Below are 26925 nucleotides of genomic sequence, written 5' to 3'. Positions count from 1 at the left end.
ATTAGTGGGTATTGGCCTAATTCTACCCTGCAATGCATTGTTTGTAGCTTTTCTCTGGACATGTAGGAGAATAACAAACTCCACACATAAATAACATAAAATAACTGTAACAAAATCCACACAGAGGACGACCCGGGATGACCTCCAAGGTTGGACTACCCCGGGGCTCGAACCTAGGACCTTCTTGCCTCACAACAAATTTGTTGTGAGTGTGGAGTTTGCATGTTCTCCCAGTGTCTGCGTGGGTTTCCTCCGGGTGCTCCGGTTTCCTCCTACAGTCCAAAGACATGTAGGTCAGGTGAATCAGCCGTACTAAATTGTCCCTGGGTGTGAATGTGTGTGTGTCGGTCCTGCGATGGACTGGGGGCCTTTCCAGGGTGTCTTCCTACCTGCCACCCAATGACATCTGGGATAGGCTCCAGCATGCCCGCAACCCTGAGAGCAGGATAAGCGGTTTGGATAATGGATGGCTGAATGAATGAATGAATGAATGTAGGAGAATCTTGTAGAACTCTGCATGCAGGGTCTCAACGGGGTGTTTATTCTATTAAGTAAAGTCTTGTCTTGTAAGTGAACCCCACAGCTCCTTGTCATAGAGTGTAATTGGTTCAATGCCACACTCAATTAATTTCAACCAAATTCGAATTGGTATTTCTGTTTGTATATATTTTTTATGCCATAGAAAGTCCGGCATGCTTTCCCTCTCATCTCATGAAGTACTTCATTAAAACGTCCAGTTGAATTTAGTTTTAATCCTAGAGAGGTGTAACATGTATGTCAATAAAGAGTTGCACACTTTAGTTAACAGTTTGTCTCACATGCATATTTATTTTGCAAACATGACATGGTCTTCCTCTCTCTCTCACGCACCCACACACACAGAAAGACTACATTAATAGACGGCTATGAGAAGTTTATGGGTGGAGGGGGGGATGCTGACAGAGCTGTCTGTCACTTTCAGTTTGTCACTTCAGCATCTTAGACCCACACTTAAACTATGTGGGCGTTTGTTTGCATGCACGTGTGTGTGCAGAAATAGACACTAAAGAGCCTTAGGTTTTGAAACTGCACTATTACATTCAACCACTAACATGCGGATGGCATCACCTCACACCACCATTCACTTAACCCCAAGGAACACCTCTGGCTCAGCATGGCCTGGGTCACTGTCCAGAGCTGAACCTGAGATGGTCAGATCCACAGTAACATCATGCGGAAGCCAAAATATGCCGGCCGTGTTTCCACACATGGTAATGAGAAACATGTAATGTTGATCCTATTACCCAGGGGGCGCTGTGACCGAGGGTCATGTTCCACAGTCAAACAGCTTCTTGGCTAGACACACTGGGCGTGCAAGCAAATTAGCCCACTCCAGATGCTGTATTTGGTTCTGTAAGGTGACACCCAGCTATTCAGTATTTTATTTAACCAGTAATTCCATCAAGCAGCTCACTGTTTGGGTGCAGAGTGTTCTACGGACCCCAGCCAACGGTTGGAGAAAATTGGCATTAAGTTCAGGAGAGCTGGAGCATCTCGGTTAGTCCACTGGTTTGACTGCCGGGTCAAGACCGCTGTTCTCACAGAGCACATTAAACTAGTGGGTCGATGAGGCTGTAAAGAGAACCCAGAAAATAAAGAGAATATAACTGAGTAGGGCACAAAGCCCCTCAAGCTGGCTTATCATAGCTGCGATGCCGCTGACCTCCGACCATTCAGTAAGGCCGTGTTTGAGGTCTTAATGTGCCAGCCAGAGAATTTATTCCGATATAAACTCAGAGCAGTGCCCTTAGCCCTACCCTCTGCTCTCTAAAGCCCTTTTCCTTCCTGGCATTGCACTTCGGGTGATCGGGTGAACGGGAACAGCTAAAAATACAGGTGTGAATGGATCCAAGACAGACTGAGAATCCAATCACCCAAACCACACTCGTAGAAGGGTCAGAGGCACATGTGACTACACTGGTAGCGTCATGTGAATGCGTTACCTAACCAGTTAGGACCGCATTCATCACGTGTCAGCAGGAATACATAAACCTCACGCACCACATCATTTAAACGATCAGTAAACTTCTAATCAAAACATTTGTGATGATGGATACCAGTGGGTTGAGCAAAAGCAACATGAGATGAGGTAACACAGGGATTCAAACCGGGATCCCCGTGTTGGTAGGCAACGGAATAAACCGCTACACCACCCGCACGCCCACCGGCATTTGCACTTTTAAGAGCGTTTCGATTGTATTGCCATGTTACGTAAAGCACATTGTGTTGCCTATGTATGAAATGTACTATATAAATAAAGTTTGTTGTTGCTGTTACTTACAACATCCTTTTTTAGGAACAGGAATAATAATGGAATTTTTCAAGATGGGGGGAACAATATGCAAGTCCAGAGACTTCTGGGAGATAGGACACCAGGCCTCTGCCAGCTCTTCACTGCATGATTTCAACAGACGCCCAGAAATGCCAACTTGTCCAGTGGCCATCCTGCGGCAGGTACGTGAGAACAGTCTCTGTACACTTGTTTGTTTGTTTGTTTGTTTAAGCATCCCAGAAAAGCACACACCATTTTTGAAATCTTTAGAAAAGTGACATTTAATTTCAGTCTGATCTCGCAACAGCACTTTCTGAACCAAACAGCTGATCTGCGGGCGGTGTAATACAGTGCACGGCACAGCTGCGCTTATGCGTAGGAATATGGAAGCTCCACATATGAGAAAATGTAGTGCCAAAAAAAAAGAAGAAAGGGGCTGTCTGACGGCAAGGTAAAGCAGTGAAAATAATCTAAATATAGCAGACGCTTAAACTGATATTAACTTTTTATGTGGGCCTTTTTTTAGGCGGCTAAAATACATTTTGTTTTTGGCCCCTTCCACAGAAGTACATTGCTTGCTAACCCTGTCTAACCTCCTGCCTGCTTCTCCAAACTGCGGGCAACCTGTTGTTACCCGGATAAATTCTACAGTATATTTTCCCACGTCTCACTAAACTTCCTGTTGCGAGCACATTCCCCAATCATGTCGGGTAAAAAGTTGACCAGCGTGTCATCACTCTGACGTTATTTGTTGTCTTTACTTAGGTAACTTGCAATCACAATGACCACTGTGTTAAAGACCAAAACCAGCACAGTTGCCTCACAACGGTTTTGGTCACTATGGAAATGTGCTGTTTATAAGGTTGGGGACACTCACAGTCAGCTGAGACTGACAGAGTCTCTTAGATGAGTAATGAAACTCTGTCCAGATGAACTGATTCAACTTTCTGTGAATAGCTGCTGATGTTACAGTACACGAGCAGTACTTGTAGCTTCCTGATGAATAACCACCTTCTTTCCTGTCTTTTGCTCTGTACTCAAATCATCTGGCGGCTTGTCATTTTTTTTATTTTATTTTTTTTGAGTGGGTGCTACAAGGGGAGAAACTTGGCAGAAGGGACTGCATTGTCTTGCCTGCCTGTGTCGTACACTGTATCAGAGCCAAATATCCTCCCCCCACCGGTCAGTACAGAGGGCATGCTCGAGTGGACGAAGCACCAGATGAGCTTTTACCACGTGATGTGCAGGCCTTTGTGTAATAATGCTGCTAAACTTCAGTGCAGCTAACAATGGACACATTTATCTTGAAGCTTGTTGGGACTGATCTGGACTTTGCCTTGTCAAAGTATGATGTGCAATATGCCAAATATTTATTTGAAAACGGAATAACACATTGTAACATGGGTTGGTTTGAATAAAGTTGTTTTCTATATTTACTATATAGAAATTCTAGTTGGTTGTTTTCAGAGTTGGCTGCAGGATGCATGCAACACCACACCTGCTGGCTTATGCAGAGATTGTTCACTTCTGAGGCAAGATGCAGTGCATTTTCTTCCAAAACAGGGCCAAGTAGATTTTTTTGAGGGGTGGTGGGGGTGGTGGTGGTATATGGTTAAAAATAAACCAGTTGTGGCAGAATGGGAAAGCTGTTGCCTTTCGGTGGGTTTTCTAAGTGAGAAGGACTAAGTGCTTTAAAAACTCTGTTATGGAAACAAGACAATTGAATAAAACATGTTATGCACTTTTTTAAAACTAGTCATTTAGTAAAAAATTTATAGAGACCAAAAAAAGGATGAAATATCAATGCATAATACAAAATGTTTATTATATTTCTGAAAAAGTTTCAGCAGATGCTAGTGTTCTCTCCATGGGTGAGATGAGTTATTTCAAAGGTGACTAGATCTGTCTGCAGCCTGGCATGACTGCCTGAAGAGGTTTTGAAGAGCACCCATTTCAAACTCAGTGACTAGTCCCGGTTTTGCATGGCTAAGAAAAACTACCAACATAATCAGAATCAGAAATACTTCAGATCCTTGGGGTGAAATTGGGTCAAGCTACATTTGCTGACATTCTAGAAGAGAAAATATATATAAAGATAAAATATATATATTTTATTTTTTTGTATTTTCCTTTTTCTTTGTAGATCATGTTGAGCTGGAATCGGCCATACTAAATTGTCCCCAGGTGTGAATGTGTGTGTCGGTGCTGTAATGGACTGGCAGCCTGTCCAGGGTGTCTCCCTGCCTGCTGCACAATGACTGCTGGGACAGGCTCCAGCATCCCCGCAAAACCCTGAGAGCAGGATAAGTGGTTCAGATTATGAATGGATCAATTTTTCCTCATTTTTCTCCTCAGTTGTATCCGGCCAATTACCCCACTTTTCTGAGCCATCCCGATCTCTGCTCCACCCCTTCTGCCATTCCAGGGAGGGCTGTAGTCTACCACATGCCTCCTCTGATACAAGAGGAGTCGCCTGCCACTTTTCACCTGACAGTGAGGAGTTTCGCCAGGGGGGCATAGCGTGTGGGAGGATCACGCTATTCCCCCCAGAACAGGCGCCCCAACCGACCAGAGGAGGCGCTAAGTGCAGCGACCAGGACACATACCCACATCCGGCTTCCCACCCGCAGACACAGCCAATTGTGCCTGTGGTGACGCCCAACCAAGCCGGAGGTAACATGGGGATTCCATCTGGCGATCCCCGTGTTGGTATGCAACGGAATAGAGCACTATACCACCCAGACGCCAGCATAAGCGAAATTATAAGAAAAATAAAAAATATGTGCATTATACTACTATAACTATATAGAAAAATGCAGTACAAATGTAGTATAAATGTATACCAGTTTTGCATCGTTGACATATCTTTCCCATTGTAGTCATCTGTTGCAAAATGCAAAGAGCATACTCCAAGTTTTCCCAGCACTGATGTCGGTGCGTTCTCGTCATATTTGGGGATTTTTATCACTCTGAGCCATTTGCACCGCTCAACATGGTAGCTTACGCTTACCCCCTCCTGTCTCTTCTTTCTGTAGTGGTCGCATTCAGGCACGATACAATGAGCAGGCATGTTTGTTGTCAATAATACTAATGCAATTCAATTTATGTTGTTTTCAGTTTTCTGATTGAAGAGTGAAGATTTTAAGACGCCGTTCTTTGTACACAGAACTGCAAGAAAAACCTGCCTCCATGAGTTGGGCAGGCTTTGGAAGGATTTGGGGTTGGGGGGGGGGTCAGAAGTTCACGCGCAATGCATCCTGGTACACGTAGGCACTGCTGGCACAGCTCTGCAACCAGGAGAACTGTGATTTCTTGGTCAATATAGCACACGCTGAGGAATTTATTGCTTCAGTAGACTATATCTGCACTCAACACCGATTGGGGCAGCCACATAAAAACCGGCGAAATTTCCCTTTAAGGTTTCATGTCTGATACAGGCACGTGTGACATAGACTATGCCTCTTTGATATAAACCATTTTTATTGTCTTATAAAGATGATTTGTGAACGTTTAAATCTTACTTTCTAATTTTCTTAATAGTGTATACTTCTCAAATTATTGGAAATTAAAGCATTGGGTTGGGGTCATTAAGAGCTCAGTCTAATCAGCACTGTTGTGTTGGACAGCGCTGTCCACGGTGGGGCTGCTGGGGCACCACAAAAGAAGTGATAACGGCGTGAGAGGTGAAGTAGTCCATGCCCCCCCCCCCGTAATACAGTTAATACGGTACCCTGTTTTGTTAGTCACTTTTACTGCAGTCTTTACGGTAACCCTCCGGTTATGAGGAAGGCGCGCTGCTAGTGAAAGGCACTTGTTGAAATGTTCGATAGGCTGTGGCCACTTGCTGTTGAGAGTGCAAATAAAGCTCAGTTAAATAAGTACAGTTGTCTTATTTGAAACTAATAATTGGTAGCAGAGGATGGCTGCCTCGAATGACTTCAGACAGCCTCCTGGATTTGATGAAAAGAAGCCGTATAAAAACTGGAAAAATGAAGTGGAAATATGGAGACGGTTGACGAACTTGGACAAGAAAAAGCAAGCGTTGGCTGTGGCTCTATCGTTGACAGGTAGAGCGAGGGATACTGCTTTAGGAATAAATGTGGATGATCTAATTAAGGATGATGGAATGACCACTTTGATCGGGGAACTTGACAAGGTTTTTTTGAGAAAAGAGAAGGACCGGGCCTACGAAGCCTATTCTGAGTTTGATCGAATATCGAGGGAAAATGGCGTCTCGATGGTGGATTTTATTGTTGATTTTGAACAGAAATACAACAGGATCCGTAAATTCGAGATGGTTCTGCCCAATGTTGTTTTGGCGTTTAAATACTGGATACAGCAGGTCTTGATGTGAAAGACAAGCAACTGGCATTGACTGCATGTGGTAAGCACACTTTTGATGATATGAAGTCAGCATTGAAACGCATATTCGGAGAAAAACATTAGCAGAAGGCGGGAGCCATTAACGTGAGTAAGGATGCAGCCTACTACACAGATCAAAGAAAACCGCAGCCACGAGCCCAAAGTGTGCAAGCTAGAGGACCACTCGCAGGCACAAATCCACTTGATAAGTACGGAAGACGAACAAAGTGTGGGATTTGTCAAAGCACATTCCACTGGGTGAAAGATTGCCCACATAAGAAAGAACATGTAAAGATGACAGAAGAAAATAAATGCATAGAAGAACCTGATGAGTGTAATATAACACTGTTTTCTAAGGAATCGGATACGGAAATATTCATGGTTGAGGCTCTGGGATCAGCTGTCATTGACATGGCGTGCACAAGGACTGTCTGTGGTGAAAAATGGCTGAATAACTATGTGGGGGGACTAAATGAGATAGAAGTACAGAAAATACTTAACACAGAGAGTAGCAAGCCTTTCAAGTTTGGGGATGGGCGAGTTGTACATTCGAAAAAAAAAGGTCAAGATACCAGCCAAGATAGGAGAAACAAAATGCTGTATAGAAACAGAAGTGGTCCCATCTGACATCCCTTTACTGCTGAGTAAAACGTCGCTAAAGAGAGCAGGAGCTGTGCTGAACTTGGAGAACGATACAGCAATAATGTTTCAGCAACCGATAGCTCTGGAGATGACCTCCTCAGGACACTACTATCTGAACATAATGGATGAGTCCCCATGCGATACATATGAGAATGTGGTCCTGGCCATCACAGAGAATATGATTAAGGAACAAAAACACAAACCTTTACTGAAACTTCACAAGCAATTCGGACATGCATCAGCTGACAAACTGAAGAAGCTACTGATAAATGCTGGAAACACTGATGATGAGAGCACTGCTATTCTAGAAGAGATAGTAGGAAAATGTGAGATATGTCTTAAGTACAGCAAGCCTAAGCCCAACCCTGCTGTTGGTCTGCCCATGGCCTCCCGATACAATGAGACTGTGGCAGTAGATTTACATGAGCTAGAACTGAATGTGTGGTACCTGCACATTATCGATCACTTCACACGCTTCAGTGCAGGTGGCATTGTGACCTCAAAGAAACCAAGTGTGATAGTGAAATGCTTTGTACATTCCTGGATCAGTGTCCACGGTCCACCGCAGCATCTCTTCAGTGACAATGGCGGCGAGTTCAACAATGAGGAAATAAGAGACATGGCAGAGAACTTCAACATCGAGATAAAGACGACTGCTGGCTATAGTCCATGGGGCAATGGCTTGCTGGAACGCCATAACCAAACACTCACAGAGATAATGCTGAAGGTAAAACTTGACAACGGAGTTGACTGGAAAACTGCACTGGATTGGGCACTCATGGCAAAGAATACAATGCAGAACGTACATGGCTTCAGCCCACATCAGCTGGTGTTTGGACAGAATCCGAACCTTCCCTCTGTGTTAGTGGATCAGCCACCTGCTTTGGAGGGAACTACTATGAGTGCATGGGTGGGACAGCACATAACAGCATTACATGCAGCAAGGAAAGCTTTCACAGAGGCAGAGTGCTCAGAGAGAATCAGAAGAGCTCTACGAAAGCAACTTTGTCCAACAGATGAGAAGTATGAAACTGGGTAAAAGGTGTTCTACAAAAGGACAGACTGTGTTGAGTGGAAAGGTCCTGGAGTCGTGATAGGACAAGATGGGGTGGTGATCTTTGTACGCCATGGTGGGACCTATGTCAGGGTTCATCATTCTAGGCTGAGGAAGGTTGATAAGAGTGAAGTAGGTGCTAGTGAGGGTCTAGAGCACCCTGGGGAGAATGTTATTGAGGGCAATATGAATGTACCTGTTACTGATAGTGATGTGGATGTTGATAACAATGACAGTGGGAACATACCTGGTACTGATTTTGACATAGATGTTGATACGAACAATGACGGTGAGGCTGGGGGTGTTACAGACAATGATACAGATGTCACTGAGGGTAACAATCATAAAGATAATCAACAGACAGGCATAAGGGTAGGAGCCTCCCTAGGGCTGAAAACAGGTCAAACAATCAGCTTTGTGGATAATGTAACAGGTGTGTCTCACAGAGCTAAAGTGATGGGACGAGCAGGAAAGGCTACAGGAAATAACAGAAACTGGTACAACCTACAGTACTTAGAACCAGCTGACATCGCTGGTACTATGGGGTCAGCTGATCTTACTAAGGTAGACAATCTTCAGGTTAATCCACTGGATAGTGTAGAACCATGCTCTGATATGCAGGGAAATAATGTATAAGTCACAGGTGGAATCAGTAGCTGGAAGAATAATGGGGTGTTTGAGGAGGTAAAAGATATGGGTCAAAGGCATGTGTCCACTAGATGGGTGTGTACACTGAAAGAAACCCCTGATGGTATAATACCCAACGCGCATCTTGTGGCTAGGGGTTTTGAAGAATTCAACACTAAAGATCTACAGAAGGACTCACCTACATGCTCATCAGAGTCCCTCAGACTACTCATGTCAGCTCTATGTCAGAAAAAGTGGACATTAAACTCTATGGACATCAAGTCAGCTTTTCTTCAGGGAATGGAGCTGTCTCGGGACATCCACGTTCACCCACCTCCTGAGGCTAAAAGTGAGGGAACATTGTGGAAGCTCAAAAAATGTGTCTATGGACTCGCTGATGCATCACTCTACTGGTACAACAGAGTCAAAGCAACGATGCTGAAAACAGGGGCCACAATGTCACAAGTTGATCCTGTTTTCTACTGGGTTGATGAAGATTGTAATGTGACTGGTGTCCTTGCCTGTCATGTGGATGATTTTATCTGGGGTGGCTCTCACAAATTTGCCACCACAATCATTCCCCATCTCAAAACAGTCTCCAAGTGGGACGTGAAGAACAGGACAACTTTCGCTATGTGGGGATGGAACTAGCCACAGTAGATGGAGAAGTGCACATGCAACAAGAGATCTACATAAGGAATCTTCAGCCCATTCTCATAGACTCATCAAGAGCGTTGCAGCGTGATGCTCTTCTCACAGAGTGTGAGACTGACAAACTACGGTCAAAGATAGGACAACTCCTATGGGTGGCTAGACAGAGTAGGCCAGATATCATGTTTGATACATGCGCCCTTGCAGCCAATCTAAAACATGCTACTGTACAGACCATGCATGAAGCAAATAAGGTAGTAAGAAAACTGAAATCAGAACGTGTCACCCTAAAGTTTCAGAACTTAGGAAATGAGGACTCTTTGAAGTTTGTTGTTTTCAGTGACGCTTCCATGGGAAACCTCCCAGATGGGGGAACACAAGGAGGACACCTCATCGTGCTGATGGGCGAGGAAGGAAGATTCTCGTCAATCTGCTGGCAATCAAAAAGGATCAGAAGAGTGGTCTGGAGCACGCTGGCAGGAGAGACACTTGCCCTTGCTGAAGGTATTGATAATGCCATATTTCTGTCCTCCCTCTACTCTGAACTTACCACAGGAAAGGTCCAACAGCACACCCTACCTGTCATGTAACAGACAACTACTTCCTTGTGGATGCCATCAAGTCCACTAAGTCAGTGACTGAGAAACGACTGAGACTAGAAATAAGTGGCATCAAAGAACTTATCCAGAACAAAAGGATTCATCGTATTCTGTGGTCAGCTACAAAGGAACAGCTGGCAGACTGTCTGACCAATAAGGGAGCCTCTTCCCTGGTATTGTTTAAGGCACTGAATAATGGACAATGGAAGCTAGATGACTGAGTCTGACTGTTGATAACTGAGCATTTGTTTTGTTTTCCTGAAATATTATCCTTGCAGTTTTTGTTTTTAAAAAAGAGGGGAGATTGGTAAGTTTGTTAAGTTAACTTTTGTTGGTGCCTATAATACAGTTAATACGGTACCCTGTTTTGTTAGTCACTTCTACTGCAGTCTTTATGGTAACCCTCCGGTTATGAGGAAGGCGCGCTGCTAGTGAAAGGCACTTGTTGGAATGTTCGGTAGGCTGTGGCCACTTGCTGTTGAGAGCGCAAATAAAGCTCAGTTAAATAAGTACAGTTGTCTTATTTGAAACTAACCCCCCCCCCATGTACAGCACCCCCGCCCAGATAATAGTTCCAGCATCTCTGGTTAACAGTTTACTACTGAGAGAATTCTGTGGTTTTGCATGTTAAAACTAAATATACCCATTTAGCCAGATACGCATCTAAATTCCTAGACCAGGAAGTGTTTTGGCCCGGTACTGGATAAGATGCTTCTATTGAACCCTGTCAGGGAAATTAACCTTTACAATAGCAGAACCATGAATCCAATAGATGGAAACCACAGAATACGAACAAAACATGTAAGAGGCCTTTAAGGTCTGCATTAATGTGTTAGATATGTGAGACAATGGTCAAGTGTGTGAACAAAGGTAGCAGGAATATAAGAATTATATAAACTGGGTCAAAACAAAAAACAGCAATAGCATCAAGCCACTCTACAATGGACTATAGAAGTGGAGAAAGCACAACATAGTAAACAGAAATAAGTTCTAATAATCAAGTTACATTTATTAATCCCCTTGGGGAAATTCAGTTACTGCAAATTCCCCCATCCTAGCTGTGATCTGTGTAGCTAGGAGCAGTGGGCTGCCGCCTTCATGCTCTGCCCGGGGACCAACTCCAGTTCTTTTCCCATTGTCTTGCTCAGGGGCACAGACAGGAGTATTAACCCTAACATGCATGTTTCTTTTGATGGTGGGGAAACCGGAGCACCCGGAGAAACCCGGGAGAACATGCAAACTCCACACAGAGGACAACCTGGGATGACCCCCAAGGATGGACAACCCAGGGGCTGGAACCCAAGACCTTCTTGCTGTGAGAAGTAGTGATGTGAATCTTCATCACCGAGGCGATACGATACGCATCTCGATACACTGCCAACGATTCGATACATTAACGATTCATATGAAACAACCAGCGATACGATACGATTCTCCCACTTACTGCGATACAGTGCGATACAGTACAATTTGATTTAACACAATGCGATACAGTGCGATACGATGCGATGCAGAAGAATATCATACTATGGAATGGGCAGGTGTAACTGGGACTGTATATCCCGCAAAATTTCAGTCGCTTGTGGGCTTTTGTGGAAATATGTAACCACTTTCCTCACCTTCACTAACAGTTCAGACACCCTGTCCAACTTCAATGATTTTTGCGCAGCCAAATTTAATGTGTGCGCGACGCACCTCACATGGGGGTCTAGCTCTGCGCCAGCTCCGGCCACTATCATATTCCTTGCGTTGTCCGTTACTAATGCTGGGTTTTTATCTGTGATGGTCCACTCGCGGAGGACATCCTGCAGTAACGCTGCTAGGTTACTCCCTGTGTGAGACTGGTTAAACACTCTTGTTTGTAGGACGTGAGACTGCAAGTCCCACTCATCATCTACGTAGTGTGCCGTAACAGTGATATAGGAGTCGGTGGCGCAAGAAGTCCAACCATCAACAGTAATTGCAACCCTCCTTGTGCGGCTCATGGAGTCGACTATATCTCGCCTCACTTTGTCATATAGAGCAGGGATTTTCATGTCAGTGAAAACGTTCCTGTCAGGTATGCTATACCTTGGCTCCAAGACTTCGAGGAGGTATTAGAAACCCTCATCCTCTGTTACGCTGTAAGGCTGGATGTCTTTGCATATAAAGAATGAAATGGCTTCTGTTATGGTTTTCGATCGGACCGAATTGTTAGCCAGTGGTGTGTGGAAAAAAATTGGGATATTACTTTGCTCACCAGGTGTTTTAGTAGCACCACCGCTAGTGGTAGCCAGAGCTGGAGTCGACAGAGTTGACGGGGATTGGGACCTCTCTATCACATTCACGCCATGTCGCCGCTTCAGATGAGAACTTAAATTGGTTGTGCTCGATGTATATTTAATCGCGGCACTGCACATTTTACATATAGCATTGGATTTCTCCACCTGTCCATCACGCTTGTAAAACCCGAAGTGTTTCCAAACACCAGACTTGTACGAAACCGGCGAGTGTATCTCTTCTTGCTCCATGCTTAGGCTACTAGTGCTACCCTTCACTCTGAGTCTCTGCCGCTTCTGATTTCAAAGAAAGCCTGTTGGCTTACCCCGCCTCAAAGTCGCGCGAGACGAGAGTTGGGCTGCATTGGCCAATGACAGATGTTGAGATGAGAACGCAAACCAGCACAAGTTCAGTTTAGAAGTTTAATAGATATGAGTCGGTTTTTATCGATGCAGAGATTTTACATACGGTTCATCTCAAGTCCATACGGATTTTTAACCGATGCACACTTTTGCCGTCGATGCAACCGCATCGTACATGTTTATACCGATGTACCGATGCAAATCGGTGAATCTTCCCATCCCTAGTGAGAAGACAGTGCTAACCACCGGGCCACTGTGCCGCCCATATTGTATTGTTTATGATGTTTTAGTATAATGTTTTAGTCTGAAACAGATAATCCCTGTGTGTGTGCGTGCGTGTGTGTGCGCGAGCATGCTAGTGCCATGCCCTACCGTCTTCCGTCTCCTGCCAGACAATGCCCTCCAGGTTGACACTGGTGCCTGGCTCACAGGGTCCTAGGCACTCCGGTTCTGTTGCTAGGGACACATCTGCTGTGTTGACCGCCACGGAGCGTGTGCGGACCATAATCTGCTCACAGGGAGAGGAGATCTCGCTGTTGGCTACAGGAGCCAAGAGGTGCAGCGGAGGAGGCACAGGTGTGGAGACGGGGGACTCCATCTGAGGAAGGGGAAGACAGAGAGGAGAGAAGGGGTTTAGACACTCGATGATATAACTGTAACAGATGCAAGTCCACATGCTTATCAGATGCGTCACTCACTGAAAGAACCCAGTGGACTAGCTATAGATTTTGGCATTAGAGCACTGAGGCCAAACCAGCAACATGCTGGTCAGGCAATCACAATAATTTAGGGGTCTGGGACAAAATGTAAACATGTAGCTAAGATTGCAGTGGAAGATATTAATGACCTCATGTACTAGTGTTGAACGTTCCAAAAGCACTTTACTGACTCTACAGTTGCAAATAAAAGCAAGGTTTTACCACAAACGATTCAAACTTTGTTTTTTCTTCTCTAACTGCATCGTCAGAAATCACTCACTCAAAGCGCTAATCAAACAGGAAGTAGTATTCTGGCAGAGATGCGCTTCAAAATAAAAGTCTGCATCATGAAATAATAATACAGCAGGGATTTCTCATGTAAATATGCTTGTTGAACATAAGTATATTTTAATTAACTTATTTGCTTATTAATTTTAACTTACTCACCAATTTAATTCACAACAACCTCCCACCCGATTAATAACAGCTCATCGTTAAACAGTTATAACTACTCATCTCTATTCAACTATCTCCAAAGGATATATAAGTTGAACAGGTCTTCTCAAAACACTTCATGTAGAAGTACGAACAGTGCATGAATGAACAAGTCCATCACGCCCAGGAAACAGCTTCCCTAATTTCCAGGTTTGGCATGGCGTATTGTCCTCTCCAATAAGAACGTCTCCCACCTTTAGCATAATGGGTGTAGGGGTCTCACATTTTTAAGCGGATTTTAAGTCCATTAGATAGGCCTTACACCAGCAGTTCCACGGGCTGTTCAAAAGTCTGTCTGTACGTCCACCTGCAGACCATCTTTGCCCTGTTTTGGTCAGTGGAGTCTCCTGTATCGCAGTCTTTGTTGGGAGAGAAGTCAGTCTGTTCCCTACCAGATAGTGATTGAGTGTGATTGGCTGAGGTTCATTAGCACCAGAGTGCACATACGAGAGGGGCCTGGAATTTAGCACTGCCTCTACCTCCCTAAGCATGGTAGTCAACTCCTCAAAGTTCAGGGAGGATTTACTTAAGACCTTTTTTAAGCATGTCTCAACTGATTTAACAAGCCTTTCCCAGAAACGGCCCCACTACGCTTATCGTTCTGCAATAAATTTCCACGTTATTCCTCTTCCAGTAAAAAACTCTGTCAGCTTGAACTCCTTAATAGATTTCCACAGTTCCCTTAAATCCTCGTCCGCTCTTTTAAATGTCTTCGCATTGTCTGAGTAGATAACTTTACAAAGCCCTCTTCTCGCAATTAATCTCTTTAATGCCAAAAGAAAGTTCTCAGTTGTCTGCTCTAGTAACGGCATATGTGAAAAGCGTAACATGTGCTTTTTTTGACTGACCGTTGTATATAAAAGCCCCTGCAAAGTCTACTCCGGTAACGTTGAACAGCAGAGCTTCAGTAATTTTGTTTCTCGGTAAGGGTGCGGTACCTTGCTGAGCTGGCTTCATCGTCTGTCTTTCACAGACTAGACAATGTGCTCAAATCTGTATATAGTGTATCCTGTACTCCAGAATGCATGACCTTTTCATGGTGATACTGAACTAATAATTCTGAGTACCTGCCCTTTGTGGGCAGCACCAAAGGGTGTCACTCTCTGAAACTCAAATTGGCTTGTTGACACCTCCCTTCTACCCAAATGGGGCTATTCTTGTCTAAGAACGGTTTAAAGTCTTTTGATTTTTTAATCTTGGTTGACGTCACATCTGGATTTTAGCAGATTCACTTCTTTGCTAAAACTGTGTTCCTGAGTTACTTTTACTTGGTTATTTCAGCTGCACCAAGCTCCTCAGTGGTAAGTGGAAGTTTTGGACCCGAGCGTGCATTAGCTAGGCACCTCTTAACCCATGTAGTTACTCTAAACACTGTTTTTAGTCTACTGTACCTGTCTAGGTCTAACAGTGGTTCAACTATCTCAGTGCCAGTAAGCCGTACTGCAACCTGGAACATAAGTCCTAAGCTCAGTGTCTACGTCGTCTGCAATACTGTCCATGTCAGTATTTTCTATGCAGTCTGCAGTCAATAGAAAGGTAGGTCCATTCCACCACATCTTATTCTGGATGAGACTGTCAACACTTTGGCCTGTTGTAGTTAAATTTGCAGGATTCTCTTTTCCATCACAGTGTGACCAGGTCTCTGGATTTGTCAATTGTTAGAATTCCGTCACTCGATTTGCCACAAATGGCTTCCATTTTTGTGGAGTGCTACATACCCAATGTAAGGACATCATTGAGTTTGTCTACATTCTTATCTGATTCTTTTCCAGGTTCAGAGACTTAAGCAGGTTATTGCCTAACCTTGCTCCAATCAAGGCGCCCATCAATTCCAAGCGTGGTAAAGACAATTTCTTTAGAGGAGCAACCCGTGACTTTGATGCTACAAAGTTTCTCATCATTTCCCCATTTTCATTGTGTCCTTGCAGGTATACAACCGCACCATATGCCTTTTCACTCGAATCACAGAAAACATAGTTTGTGTGACAGTGCATTTGGTTGAAACTCGATTTTGTAACATTTTGAAATGACTACCAGGTTAACCTGTGGTAGCGCTGAACACCAGCTATTCCACAGGTTTGTCAAGTCGGGATAACTGCTCGTCTCACCCAAATTCCCCTCTGCCATATTTCCTGAAACAAGCATTTTACCCGAATGGTGAACGAGTGAGGAAACCAATGGGATTGAAAATACGAGATGTCTGCAGCACACTTCTCTTTGTGTTTTGTTTTCCTTTTAAAACGTTCCAACATTAAACATGCAGGGGAAAAAGAAAAAAAAAAGCGTCCGGTGTGAGAAGATGGCTGCACCAATTCATATTTGCAGCGGCCTCACCTAGTACCGTCTATGCAGTGTCTTTGTCCACGTCTGCATCTAAGTTTATCCTCGTTTGATGGCTGGGAGAGCTGGCGCTGGATTGGCTGGGAGAGCGGGGCAGGCTAAGCTAACTGCTAGCCCATGCAGACCGGCAGTTCCAATAACACTGAGGGCGGTCTGGTGGCGGCCTCACCTGGCGTTGACTGTGGTGTTTTTGATGTCGTCGTGAGGAGTGTGGGGAGGTTTGCCGAGGATATCTGGCTGGGAGAGCTGGCGCTGGATTGGCTGGAAGAGCTTGGTCTGCTTCGTCCGGTGGGCCTGGGAACCATGGCCCCTGCTTGCAGCTGCACCCGAGGAGGAAACGCCAAGGGCGGTCTGACAGGACGCGGAAGCAGGGCGGGCTAGGCTAACTGCTAACCGATGCAGACCGGCGGTTCTGACATTCATCCTGGCTGGCACTCGTTCCCTTGGACCGTGACTTTTTGTTTAGTTTTGATATATATGTTAGTTTGGATATGTGTGTTCATGTAGTTTTTTTATGTGTTTTGTCTTTGTGTTGTACTGCTGTGGGCTGGGGGAAATGGCATTTTGTTTCACTTCATGTATGCAAGTGCATGAAGTGAAATGACAAATACAGTGTTCCTGATTCCTGATTCCAGTCCCTTTCAATCAAACACAAATTTGTCCTTTTCTGGTCTCCACCCTAGTCCCAATACTTTCGATACATTCCCACTTGAGTTTGGTTTTGTTACACATTGCATTGCATTCTCCTCCCACTTTGCACTCAGATCTGGCGAGTTTGTCACCCATTTGCATAGATTCACGCCAGCAGCCGACATAATGTCCCTTGCACCAGTGGTGACTGAGTAGGCTTCTTCCTCATCACATGAGCTTGCAATGAAATCATCCACATAATGATTCCCGCAACACCGTTACAGTTTTAGGTTGCTGTCTCGTACTGTTGGAGGTGCTTCCTAATAATCACTGTTAGAAGGAACGGGATTAGCGAGACTCCAAATACAACTCTCTTCATTCTCATTATGTGCAGCTCATCTTTGTCCCCATCAGCTAGCGCGATATGCAGAAAAGCCTTACTGATATCAGCTGTGTAGTCTGAACTTAATTAGCACATCAAACAGGTCCGGGTTCAGGTTTGACCCAGTCAGTAAGCAGTCATTTAGGGATGGGCAACAGTTCTCGTGTGATGATGCATCAAACACAATTCTTAGTTTGGTGGTTGCATTATCTTCTCAAAGAACTGCATGACAAGGAAGATAATATTTCACAGTCCTCTGGTGTCATGTCATTTACAGGAATATCCCCCTGCAGATAGTCTTGGTTCACTTTATTGTACCCTTCATAAAGAATTACATCAGCGTTTAGCCTTTTCTTTAAAATTTCAAACCTTTTCTTGGCAACCCTGAAGTTGTCAGGTAGATCTGATTTGTCTCATCGCCATGGTAGCTTGATTTGGTAGTGTCCATTTTTAAAGGTTTCGGTCTGTTCAAAGTTCTCAGGAGCCTCTCTTCTCTGGGCTTTCAGTTTTTCCTTAACAGTGCCAAGGTGCTCAATTTCCCAGAAAGCGTACAACTCGTTTGGGACTTTAGTTTCCTCCTCAAAACTAATGTGCATGCATGTGGTTTTTGGTGTGCTAGACCCAGAGTCTTGTCCATGCACAACTCATCAAAATGTGCTTTCTAAAGCTACCAGGGATTCATGAAATCTCTCAATGTGGCCTGACACAACTTGCCAGTAAAAGTCTGCTCCTATTAGCACAGACAACTCTGGATCCTCCACACCCTCTAACAGGAAATCTGCAAGCTGCAACCCTTTCATTTGAGTTCTTCTTGAATATGCTCCCCTGGAACTTTCATTACAGCAGCGCACACTTGGAAGAGTTACGACAGCAGTTATTTCAATCCTCTGCTGCGTGTTCCACACCTTTTCTAGTGTTACCTTCACAATGTTGTGTTTTGTGGTCATGGGAGTGGTAGATTCGAATCTGTGAAGGTTCCATTCCATGTTTCTTGTTTATAAACAGATAATTTCACCAGATTCTCGTAAATGAAGCTCCTTTGGCTACCTCCATCTAACAAACATCTCACAATTTTTCTTCCTTCCGGTGCCTCTGTCCATGCTGCTGTCCATGATTGACTGGTGATGTGTGTGACCACATGTGATGCCTTTTACTTTGCAGAATATGGCAATGTGTTTCAGACCTAAGCATACAAAGCATTGTCCCATTTTTTGCAAATTTTCTTTGCAAGTGGACACTGAATTATCTGACCAGTAATTCTGGTTTATGGTCCAGACTGTCACAGTACACAGTTCTGCTGTGTGTTACTAGCTGTGTGTAATGCAGTGGTTGAGGGCATGCTCCATTTCTTATATTCTGTTTCACTGGAAGACACAGGTTTAATGAATGGTTGTTTATTTGGCTGAGGATTTTCCTTGTGTGAGCGCCCTAATCAGGTAAGTCGAAATGCTCTCTATCTCTGCTTTGCACCTCATTTTGCAGGAATAGAATGAGCTCAGGCACATTTCATTCACTGTTTGCGTGTGACTTGCATGTGTAGGCTAATGCAATGTCATCTGGTATTAACTGAATTAATACTGGACACATTAAACTACCATATGTGTCACAAGAAATGCTCAGGGATTCCAAACTACATATCTGAATTTCACATTCATCATACAAATTTCTTATAGCTGCAATATCTGAACACCTTGTCACAGGAGTCAGGTTCAGTAATTTTGTCATGTGTGCACTGACTACAATGTCCTTTCTTCCAAATCACTTTCCAAGCAAATCAATTGCTGCATCATAATTACTGTCAGTAAACGTGAGCCCCACTTCTGCTTTTGCTGCTGCTCCAGTTAGATAGGATTTCAGGTGTAAATTTCTCCTTGCACAGTGCATCATTATGAATAGCAGTCTTGTACTGGCTCCAGAATTCCTGCCACTGGCTTATTTCTCCATGAAACTTCTCAATTATTAATTTTGGCAGCTTGACAAACTGTTTGTTCATAGATCCGAAAGAGTTTGCACTTATGTTACTCACACGCGTACTTGTAGTCTCCATACTCCTTTGAATCAATTTGGTGGCACGTGTTTTTCACAGAATAATGTGGTGCTGGTAGTCCTGTATGCTTTCAACTTCCACTTCATACAACCGGAAAAAACCCACCGCAGACCAGGGCAGAACAGGCAAACGCCACACAGAGGACGACCTGGGATGACCCCCAAGGTTGGACAACCGCGGGGTTCAAACCCAGAACCTTCTTGCTGTGAGGCAACAGCGCTAACCACTGGGCCACCGCGCCACCCAAGCTAAAGAAAATGATACTAAAGACTATAGGCTGCTCATGCTTCACAAAAGCTGTCTACAAGCTCATTCAGTAGGCCTACAGTTGCAAATACATTTTGGTCTAGTTTATGCCAGTTCATTCTCTTCTCATGCACTGCCCTTTTAACGTTCCATTTTTGAATGCATGGCTAAAAAACACAACCAGTTTGGAAATGGAGGCGTCATGTGGTTTTTGTAGCTGTCGAGCCACTTACACACAACATTACCAGTGTAGACCTAGTGTAAGTTTTTATGGAGAACACCAGAGTGACTATCAGCTTCTTGCTAATCCTACAGGAATCAGGAACAATTTGTTGTAATTTCTTTCATTTACTTGTGTACACAAAAGAAACAAAATTCCGTTTCCCCCAGGCCACAGCAATGCGACACAAAAGACAAAAACACACATCTCAAATTTCCCAAAAACAACACCAACAAAAACAGAGAGGACAAAGCAAAAAACAAAAAACAAAAAAACAAAAACACAAACAGTTAACAACACAGTCCACTCAGTGCAATACAGTCCAAAAAAATCCACTGTCCAGGAGAACAAACACCAGCCCCAAAGACTATCAGAACTACCTGTCTGCATGGGCTAGCATTTAGCTTAGCCTGCCCCGCTTCCGCATCCCATCAGACCGCCCTCAGTGTGTTCTCCTCGAGGGCAGCACCGGCAGGGCCATGGTCCCTGGGCCCACCGGATGCAGAAAACCAGGCTCCCCCAGCTGATCTAACGCCAGTTCTCTCAGCCAGACACTTTCGACACACCTACCCGCACTCTACACTACGACACTAAAACACAGTCAACGCTAGATGAGGCTGCCGCCAGACCACCCTCGGTATTATCAGAACTGCCAGTCTGCATGGGCTAGCAGTTAGCTTAGACTGCCCTGCTTCCGCATCCTGTCAGACCGCCCTTGGTATTACCTCTTCGGGCGCAGCTCTGGTCAGGGCTGTGGTCCCTGGGCCCCCAGGATGCAGCAGACCCAAGCGCTCCCAGCCAATCCAGCACCAGCTCTCCCAGCCATCAAACGAAGACAAAACAAACTTAAGACACAGACGTGGACAAAGACACTGCACGGACGGTACTGGGTGAGGCTGTCGCAAACATAAGCTCGCGCCACCATCTTCCCACACCGGTACTGGGTGATGCAGCTGCAAACGTGAATTTGCACCGCCATTTACAGGAGAAGGAGGAGGGACATGGCTGGTCGGTAGCATAGTGACCATTCATATACAAAGGTTTTAAGCACCCTAATGAGTGGAGAAAAGTAGAGAAGAAGGAAGATGGTGAAAACAAAAGGGAGAGAAGAGTGAAAAGGTGAGAGGGCAGTGATGAGGAATGAGAGGATAAGAGTGAGAATAAAGGAGAGAACAACAAAACAAAGAGGAGAGAGGTGAACAGAGAGGAAAGGGGAGGACAGGCGAGGAAGGGGGTGGGAAGACAACGACAGGACAAAGGTTAGGTAAGGCCAGAAGAGGAACAGGAGGAGAGGACAGGAACGAGAGAAAGTAGAGAAGATGTATGCATTTAGGGAGTGGGTAACAACTGGTTGTTTGAGGCAGAACGGGGCTAATCAGGGCTGTCAGTGATGATAACCTGCAGAACAGAGTATTCAGAATAGACTCCTCTCTGCAGCATTGACTTACTTGTACCTTTATGTAACTACACAAAGGCCTGACTGGTTGACTGACCGTCTAACAGCCCAGCCAGGGCCAAATCCACAGACCTGAGAGTTTGTCCCCAGACTGCACACTCAGCAGTCCTGCCATGTTAAATTCATGTGTGTGTGTGTGTGTGTGTGTGTGTGTCTCTGAGCAAACTGGAGTCATGTCTTGGTTGCAGGCTGACTCATCACGGCCAAAAAACCCCACTGGCACCCAGAGATCAACCCCTTTTTCTCTCCACTAGGATCGCTGAGAGGGTTGGGGATATTTTGGAGCTCCCAGCATGCAGTTCTGTCCAGTGATTTCTGTAGGCTGCGGTGTGTGTGTGAAGCTGGTTTGGGTTGCTGCTGTTCGAGGCAGCTACTACAAGCCACTGCTATTAGAGAGGAAGATCAGTAGACCAAACAGAGCAGGGACAGCAGCACCACACTACACCACACTGCAACACTACACAACACTATAATGCTAAACTACACAACAACGCAACAATACCCAACATTGTTACCCTACACCAGCCGTCCCCAACCTTTTTTGCGCCACGGACCGGTTTAATGTCAGACAATATTTCCACGGACCGGCCTTTAAGGTGTGGCGGATAAATACACAAAATAAAATGATACGACCAGCATAAAAACTGTGGTATTTTCTAAATATAATAATAAACGTGAATCCACTGTGTACTCGTATGCAACTTTATTAGCAGCGTCCTCGTAACATCGCGCCAACAACATAACATGAGTAACATCCTCTCTGCCCCCTAACACTCTCTGGTCGCCATGGTAACGTTTAAACATGCCTTCAAAATAAGATACAACACAAAAACAAATACAAATTGCATGAAAATACAACTCACCATAATGCTAAATCAGTGGGAGCCCTGAGCTTGTTTCTCTGCAACGAGACGGTCCCATCTAGGGGTAATGGGACACAATGACACCCGAAGTGTGTTGCTTATGTCCAGTCTACTCCGTAATTTTGTTTTGGTTGCTGTCACTGCAGAAAATCCCGCTTCACACAAATAGGATGTCAGAAATGGCAACAGGGTTTTCAGTGCTGTTGTGGCGATCTCAGGGTATTCTGCCGTGACTTTAATCCAGAACACCGGCAGAGTTGTTGTCTCGAACATACTTTTAAGGTTGACAAATGGGTCGCGGATTCATTCCTTGGCAGTTCGTGGGTCTTTTGTGGTTGGGAAGTAGCGCTCAAACTCTTTTAAAAGCAAAGACAGGTGATCGTGCACCAGCTGGGAGAATGACGGCTCGGTCTCAGTCTCTTCCAAAATCCCCGCGAATGTTTGAAACATGTCAAATATACCTCTGTTCACGCGCCGTCCCCACAAATCCAGTTTGGCTTTAAATGCAGCTACTTTATCTGCCAACTTGAAGACAGTTGTCATTTCCCCCTGAAGTGACCGATTGAGTTCATTGAGCAGGTTGAATATGTCGCACAAGTAAGCGAGTTTTGCGACCCATTCCTCGTCACTGAAATGTGCTGCCAGCGGTGACTTTTTTTCTGAGAGAAATCTCTGCAGCGGCTCTCGTAATTCAAACACTCTGGCCAGCGACCTCCCTCGGGATAGCCATCTTATTTCTGTGTATAAGAGAAGGTGTCTGTACTCCGCGTCCATCTCCTCACAAAGCTGCTCGAACAGGCGCGAGTTAAGGGCGCGTGCTCTGACGTGGTTAATAACTTTAACGACGTCATTCAATACGCTGTTAAGTTCCGGTGGTATTTTTCGGCTAGCCAGCATTTCCCTGTGAATGACACAATGCGTAGACTCACATTCAGGTGCAACCTCCTTAATCTGAGTAGTTAAACCAGACAGCCGTCCGGTCATGGCAGCAGCTCCGTCTGTGCATATGCCGACACAAAAGGACCATTTCAGTTTTCCTGATATATGATCATCCAGCGACTTGAATACTTCTGCGGCTGTGGTTTTGGTTGGCAACGATAGTGCACATAACATATCCTCATGCACATCCTCCTGATAAAGATGTCGCACATAAACAAGTAGTGTTGCCTTGTTGTCAATATCTGCAGACTCGTCAACCTGGAGTGCGTACCACGGTGATGTATTAATCCTCTCCAACAATTGTGTCTCAATGTCCTCTGCTATTTCCTCAATGTGCCGAGTGACGGTGCTGGCCGAAAGAGGCACCTGTGCTATCTTTTTAACCGCAGCCTCTCCAAGAAGTTCACGGCAAATGTCTTTAGTGGCGGGTAGGATCAATTCTTCACCAATGGTGAATGGCTTCTTAGCCTTAGCAATACGATTAGCCACCCAGTGTGATGCTCTCAGTGCACTCGCATTTGTTGATGTGGTGGCCCTCAGTAATTGCTTCTGTCCTTCTTGTTCATGCTTTTTTCTTCCAAAATACTTCGAAGGCTTGTCTTTTAATGCAGGGTGCTTGGTCTCCAAGTGGCGAAGCCGTTTTGAAGGCTTCATTGCCTCATTAGAGAGCCGGTCGCCGCACATTATGCAGAGCGGGCTTGCTGCGCAGGAATCACCTGTCGCGATAAATCCATATTTTAAGTAGGACTCCAGGTATTGTCTGTTAAATGCAGCTTTCTTTTTCTTGGAAGTCGTAGGCTCTTCTTCTGTCTCCTCACCGGGCCTTTTCCCCTTCGCAAAGAAACTTTCCAAAGACGTTTGTTTTTTACTCATTTTGCTAGCTTGTGGATTTAATTTTAGCGGCAACGTATCACGTGACCGAGACAAGCGTCAGGAGTGAGTCATAGACGGATGTAACAGAGGGAATCCGGTCATTTTTCAAAATAAAACATCGTTCAGACTCAGATAACAAATAAAACGGAAATAATGTAAGTTATTTATTCTTTCTCTGCGGCCCGGTACCAAATGACCCACGGACCGGTACCGGTCCGCGGCCCGGGGGTTGGGGACCGCTGCCCTACACTACACAAGTGCAATGCTACACAACACTGTAACACTAAACAACACTGCAACGCTACATACCATAAAACAGCACAGGATGAAATTATTTCCACCATGTTAACATCCAAATGCTAAGTGAATTGTCAGGAAACTTGTGGCAAAACTATAGCAACGTATCCATAAATAATCAAAAGCATCCAAGGAGTTTTTCTTGTAAACAACTCAATTTTGTTTACATTCAAAGTTTATCCCCAAAACATGCTTTTGTGTATGTGCTCCCCTGAGGCCCAGCAAACATGTTGAATGCATTTCCTGTCTTATAAAACCTTTCTTCTTTTTTTTTTGGAATGGTTTTAAAAAGCTGCATTGTTTACACCAGCTCGTGATTTGCTTCTTTACTTTTTATGAGTGGCTATGGTACATTACCGCCACCGTCAAATTTTGTGAAACCAAGTGAAACAAGCATAAATGTTGTTCAGCTATTCTAGCCCCTTCGTTTGATGGAGGTGGTTGAGGGTTTATGGTAAAACTTTCTTGTTTACCAACCCATCAGGTGATTTGGCATCTAGCAAATAAGATGTTGTCAGCCAAGGTAACAATATGAAAAAGTGTAGTTATCATATACCCAGCTAAGGCCAGCTGATGTTTACTGTTCCCAGGATGAAATTAGCCTACTCAGCGTTTATTAGGCTGGACAATGAAGAGTTTGCTTCCTGAACACTTGTGGGTGTATTTTATGGATTTTGGGCTGCTGATCACGAAAATCCCCTTGAAAATGTCTTATCAAATACCGTTTTGCAGATATAACCTACTTTTGTGAATTCCTGTCATATTTTAAGTCTACTAGTATATTGCCTACAAAGCAGTTTTGGTCAGTCAAAGCATATGCCTGAGCATGCACTCAGTCAGGGTCCTAAATTAACTATTTGGCTTACCGGCCAAGGGGACTGGTAGATGAAAAAAATCTACCGGCCAAGCATATTTTTTACCGGTCAAAATAATTAGCAGCCTTTTTTGCACCATACATACATTTTCAGTACATATCAATGAGAGAATAAGGTATTGTGTTGAATAAAAGCTTTTAAAAATGTGACAAGAGCAGATCCGAAACAAAAATATTTTTATGTAAAATTAGTCAATGGTTAAAAGATAAAATGTTACAAGTATGATTTCATGCTTTATTTGTGGTATTATTATACCTACTCGAGTGCTCCACATGCCCATCCCTAGTCCCAGACTACTTCTCACTGTACAGCAGCCACTCTCTTTGCACCGTCCATGAAGTCTGGCCTCCTGCTCCTGACAGAGTCTTGGTGCCACAGATCAACAGCACTGGTTGGGTCATACTCCCTGATCTCGGGAGATGACAGCTGCACCGTCAGTAGATCCGAGAGTGTGTCTGAGTTGAGGTTGGACCGTCAATCAGTTTTAATCTGTTTCATGGTGTTGAAGCTAGCACACAGCTAACGTTAGTGCAAGCTAGGTGTCACATACTAGTACGGTTACCAATATTCTGTCCCAGGAAAACGGGATGGGAGGAACGGGAGGGCGGAGGTAATCAAGAAAAAATTGCCAGAGTAACAGCCTACATGACGCTTTGTATAGGTACCCCAGAGCCTTATGTAATAATAATAAACTTTATTTGTATTGAACCTTTCATACCAATCTAGCCCAAAGTGATTTTACATTTCAACACAGAAGATACTATAGTAGGCTAAAGATATACAGTAAACATATGTCTGTTAAAATATATATCCATACATATAATAATAATAATAATGATATTAATAACTTTATCAATCAAGCACTTTTTGCTGTTAAGCTTGTTGTTACAGTCCATGCTGTTGTAGCTCAGTCCGTGTTTAACTGTATGATATACAGATGAAATCTCGCACGCAGCAACTTTGTCATTTTCAGTAGTAGTTGTGGTGAAGAACTTGCTAATGCTAGATGCATCTTTAGCTTGTGTAGTCCTCTTGTGTGTGGCAGCATGTTGTTTCATGTCGTTTTCTCCTCCGTGGCTGATCAAAAACTCCCAACGACACAGGTTGCAGAAATCTCTAGCCAAATCACCACTGAACAGGTTTAACCCCACTATAGACCCTTTTACAGTTGGTAAACAGTGATCACGTGATTTTGCCGCCAAAATGCACGCGCATACTATGCGTGACATAGGTCATAAAAGGGTCTATTGAGCGGTCTTTTCCCCAGTGAAATGCGGTAGAAATTAATACCTTTAGTTTTGTTAGACCTGTTCTGGCAACCCACAACACAAGATGACATGTTAAAAATGTAAATATCATCCATCAAAAATCCACTTGCACTCTGCATTGACTGGAGATGGAGAAGGTGCCTCTGTTGCTGCCAAAATGCGCATGCATACTATGCGTGACGTAGGTCATAAAAGGGTCTATACTTCTCTTCCCACTGCTTATTGTATGTACACAATCTTTTCTTTTTCGGAGGGCCCAAATCGCCATCTACACTTGCACTCATTTTTCCCAACAGGATCGAGAGGAAGAGATGAGTAAGTTACACATATGGGCCAGTTAGTTTAAAATGATGCTTCTTTGCAACTGAGCGCCATCCATCGGTATTCCTACACAGCACACATAGGCCAGATTTAAAGGCAGTATATGTG

At 44.3% G+C, this 26925-nt stretch overlaps 1 protein-coding gene and 1 long non-coding RNA gene across 2 annotated transcripts in view; one reads left to right on the top strand and one right to left on the bottom strand.

Annotated features, from left to right (window-relative positions):
• znf609a (zinc finger protein 609a) overlaps positions 1 to 26925 on the bottom strand; it is a 151837-nt gene that overhangs the window by 13960 nt on the left and 110952 nt on the right. The window contains exon 3 of the mRNA XM_056281501.1: positions 13240 to 13465. Coding sequence (XP_056137476.1) covers positions 13240 to 13465 — 226 coding nt within the window. The remainder of the gene's footprint in view (positions 1 to 13239; positions 13466 to 26925) is intronic.
• On the top strand, positions 2148 to 4727 carry LOC130113838 (uncharacterized). Its single transcript, XR_008810361.1, has 3 exons — positions 2148 to 2163; positions 2336 to 2493; positions 4667 to 4727. It is a non-coding gene; the product is annotated as an uncharacterized LOC130113838 (long non-coding RNA).

This window comes from Lampris incognitus, chromosome 6 (genome assembly GCF_029633865.1).
Source record: "Lampris incognitus isolate fLamInc1 chromosome 6, fLamInc1.hap2, whole genome shotgun sequence".
NCBI classification, from domain to species: domain Eukaryota; kingdom Metazoa; phylum Chordata; class Actinopteri; order Lampriformes; family Lampridae; genus Lampris; species Lampris incognitus.
This window is presented reverse-complemented; position numbering and strand designations above follow the sequence as displayed.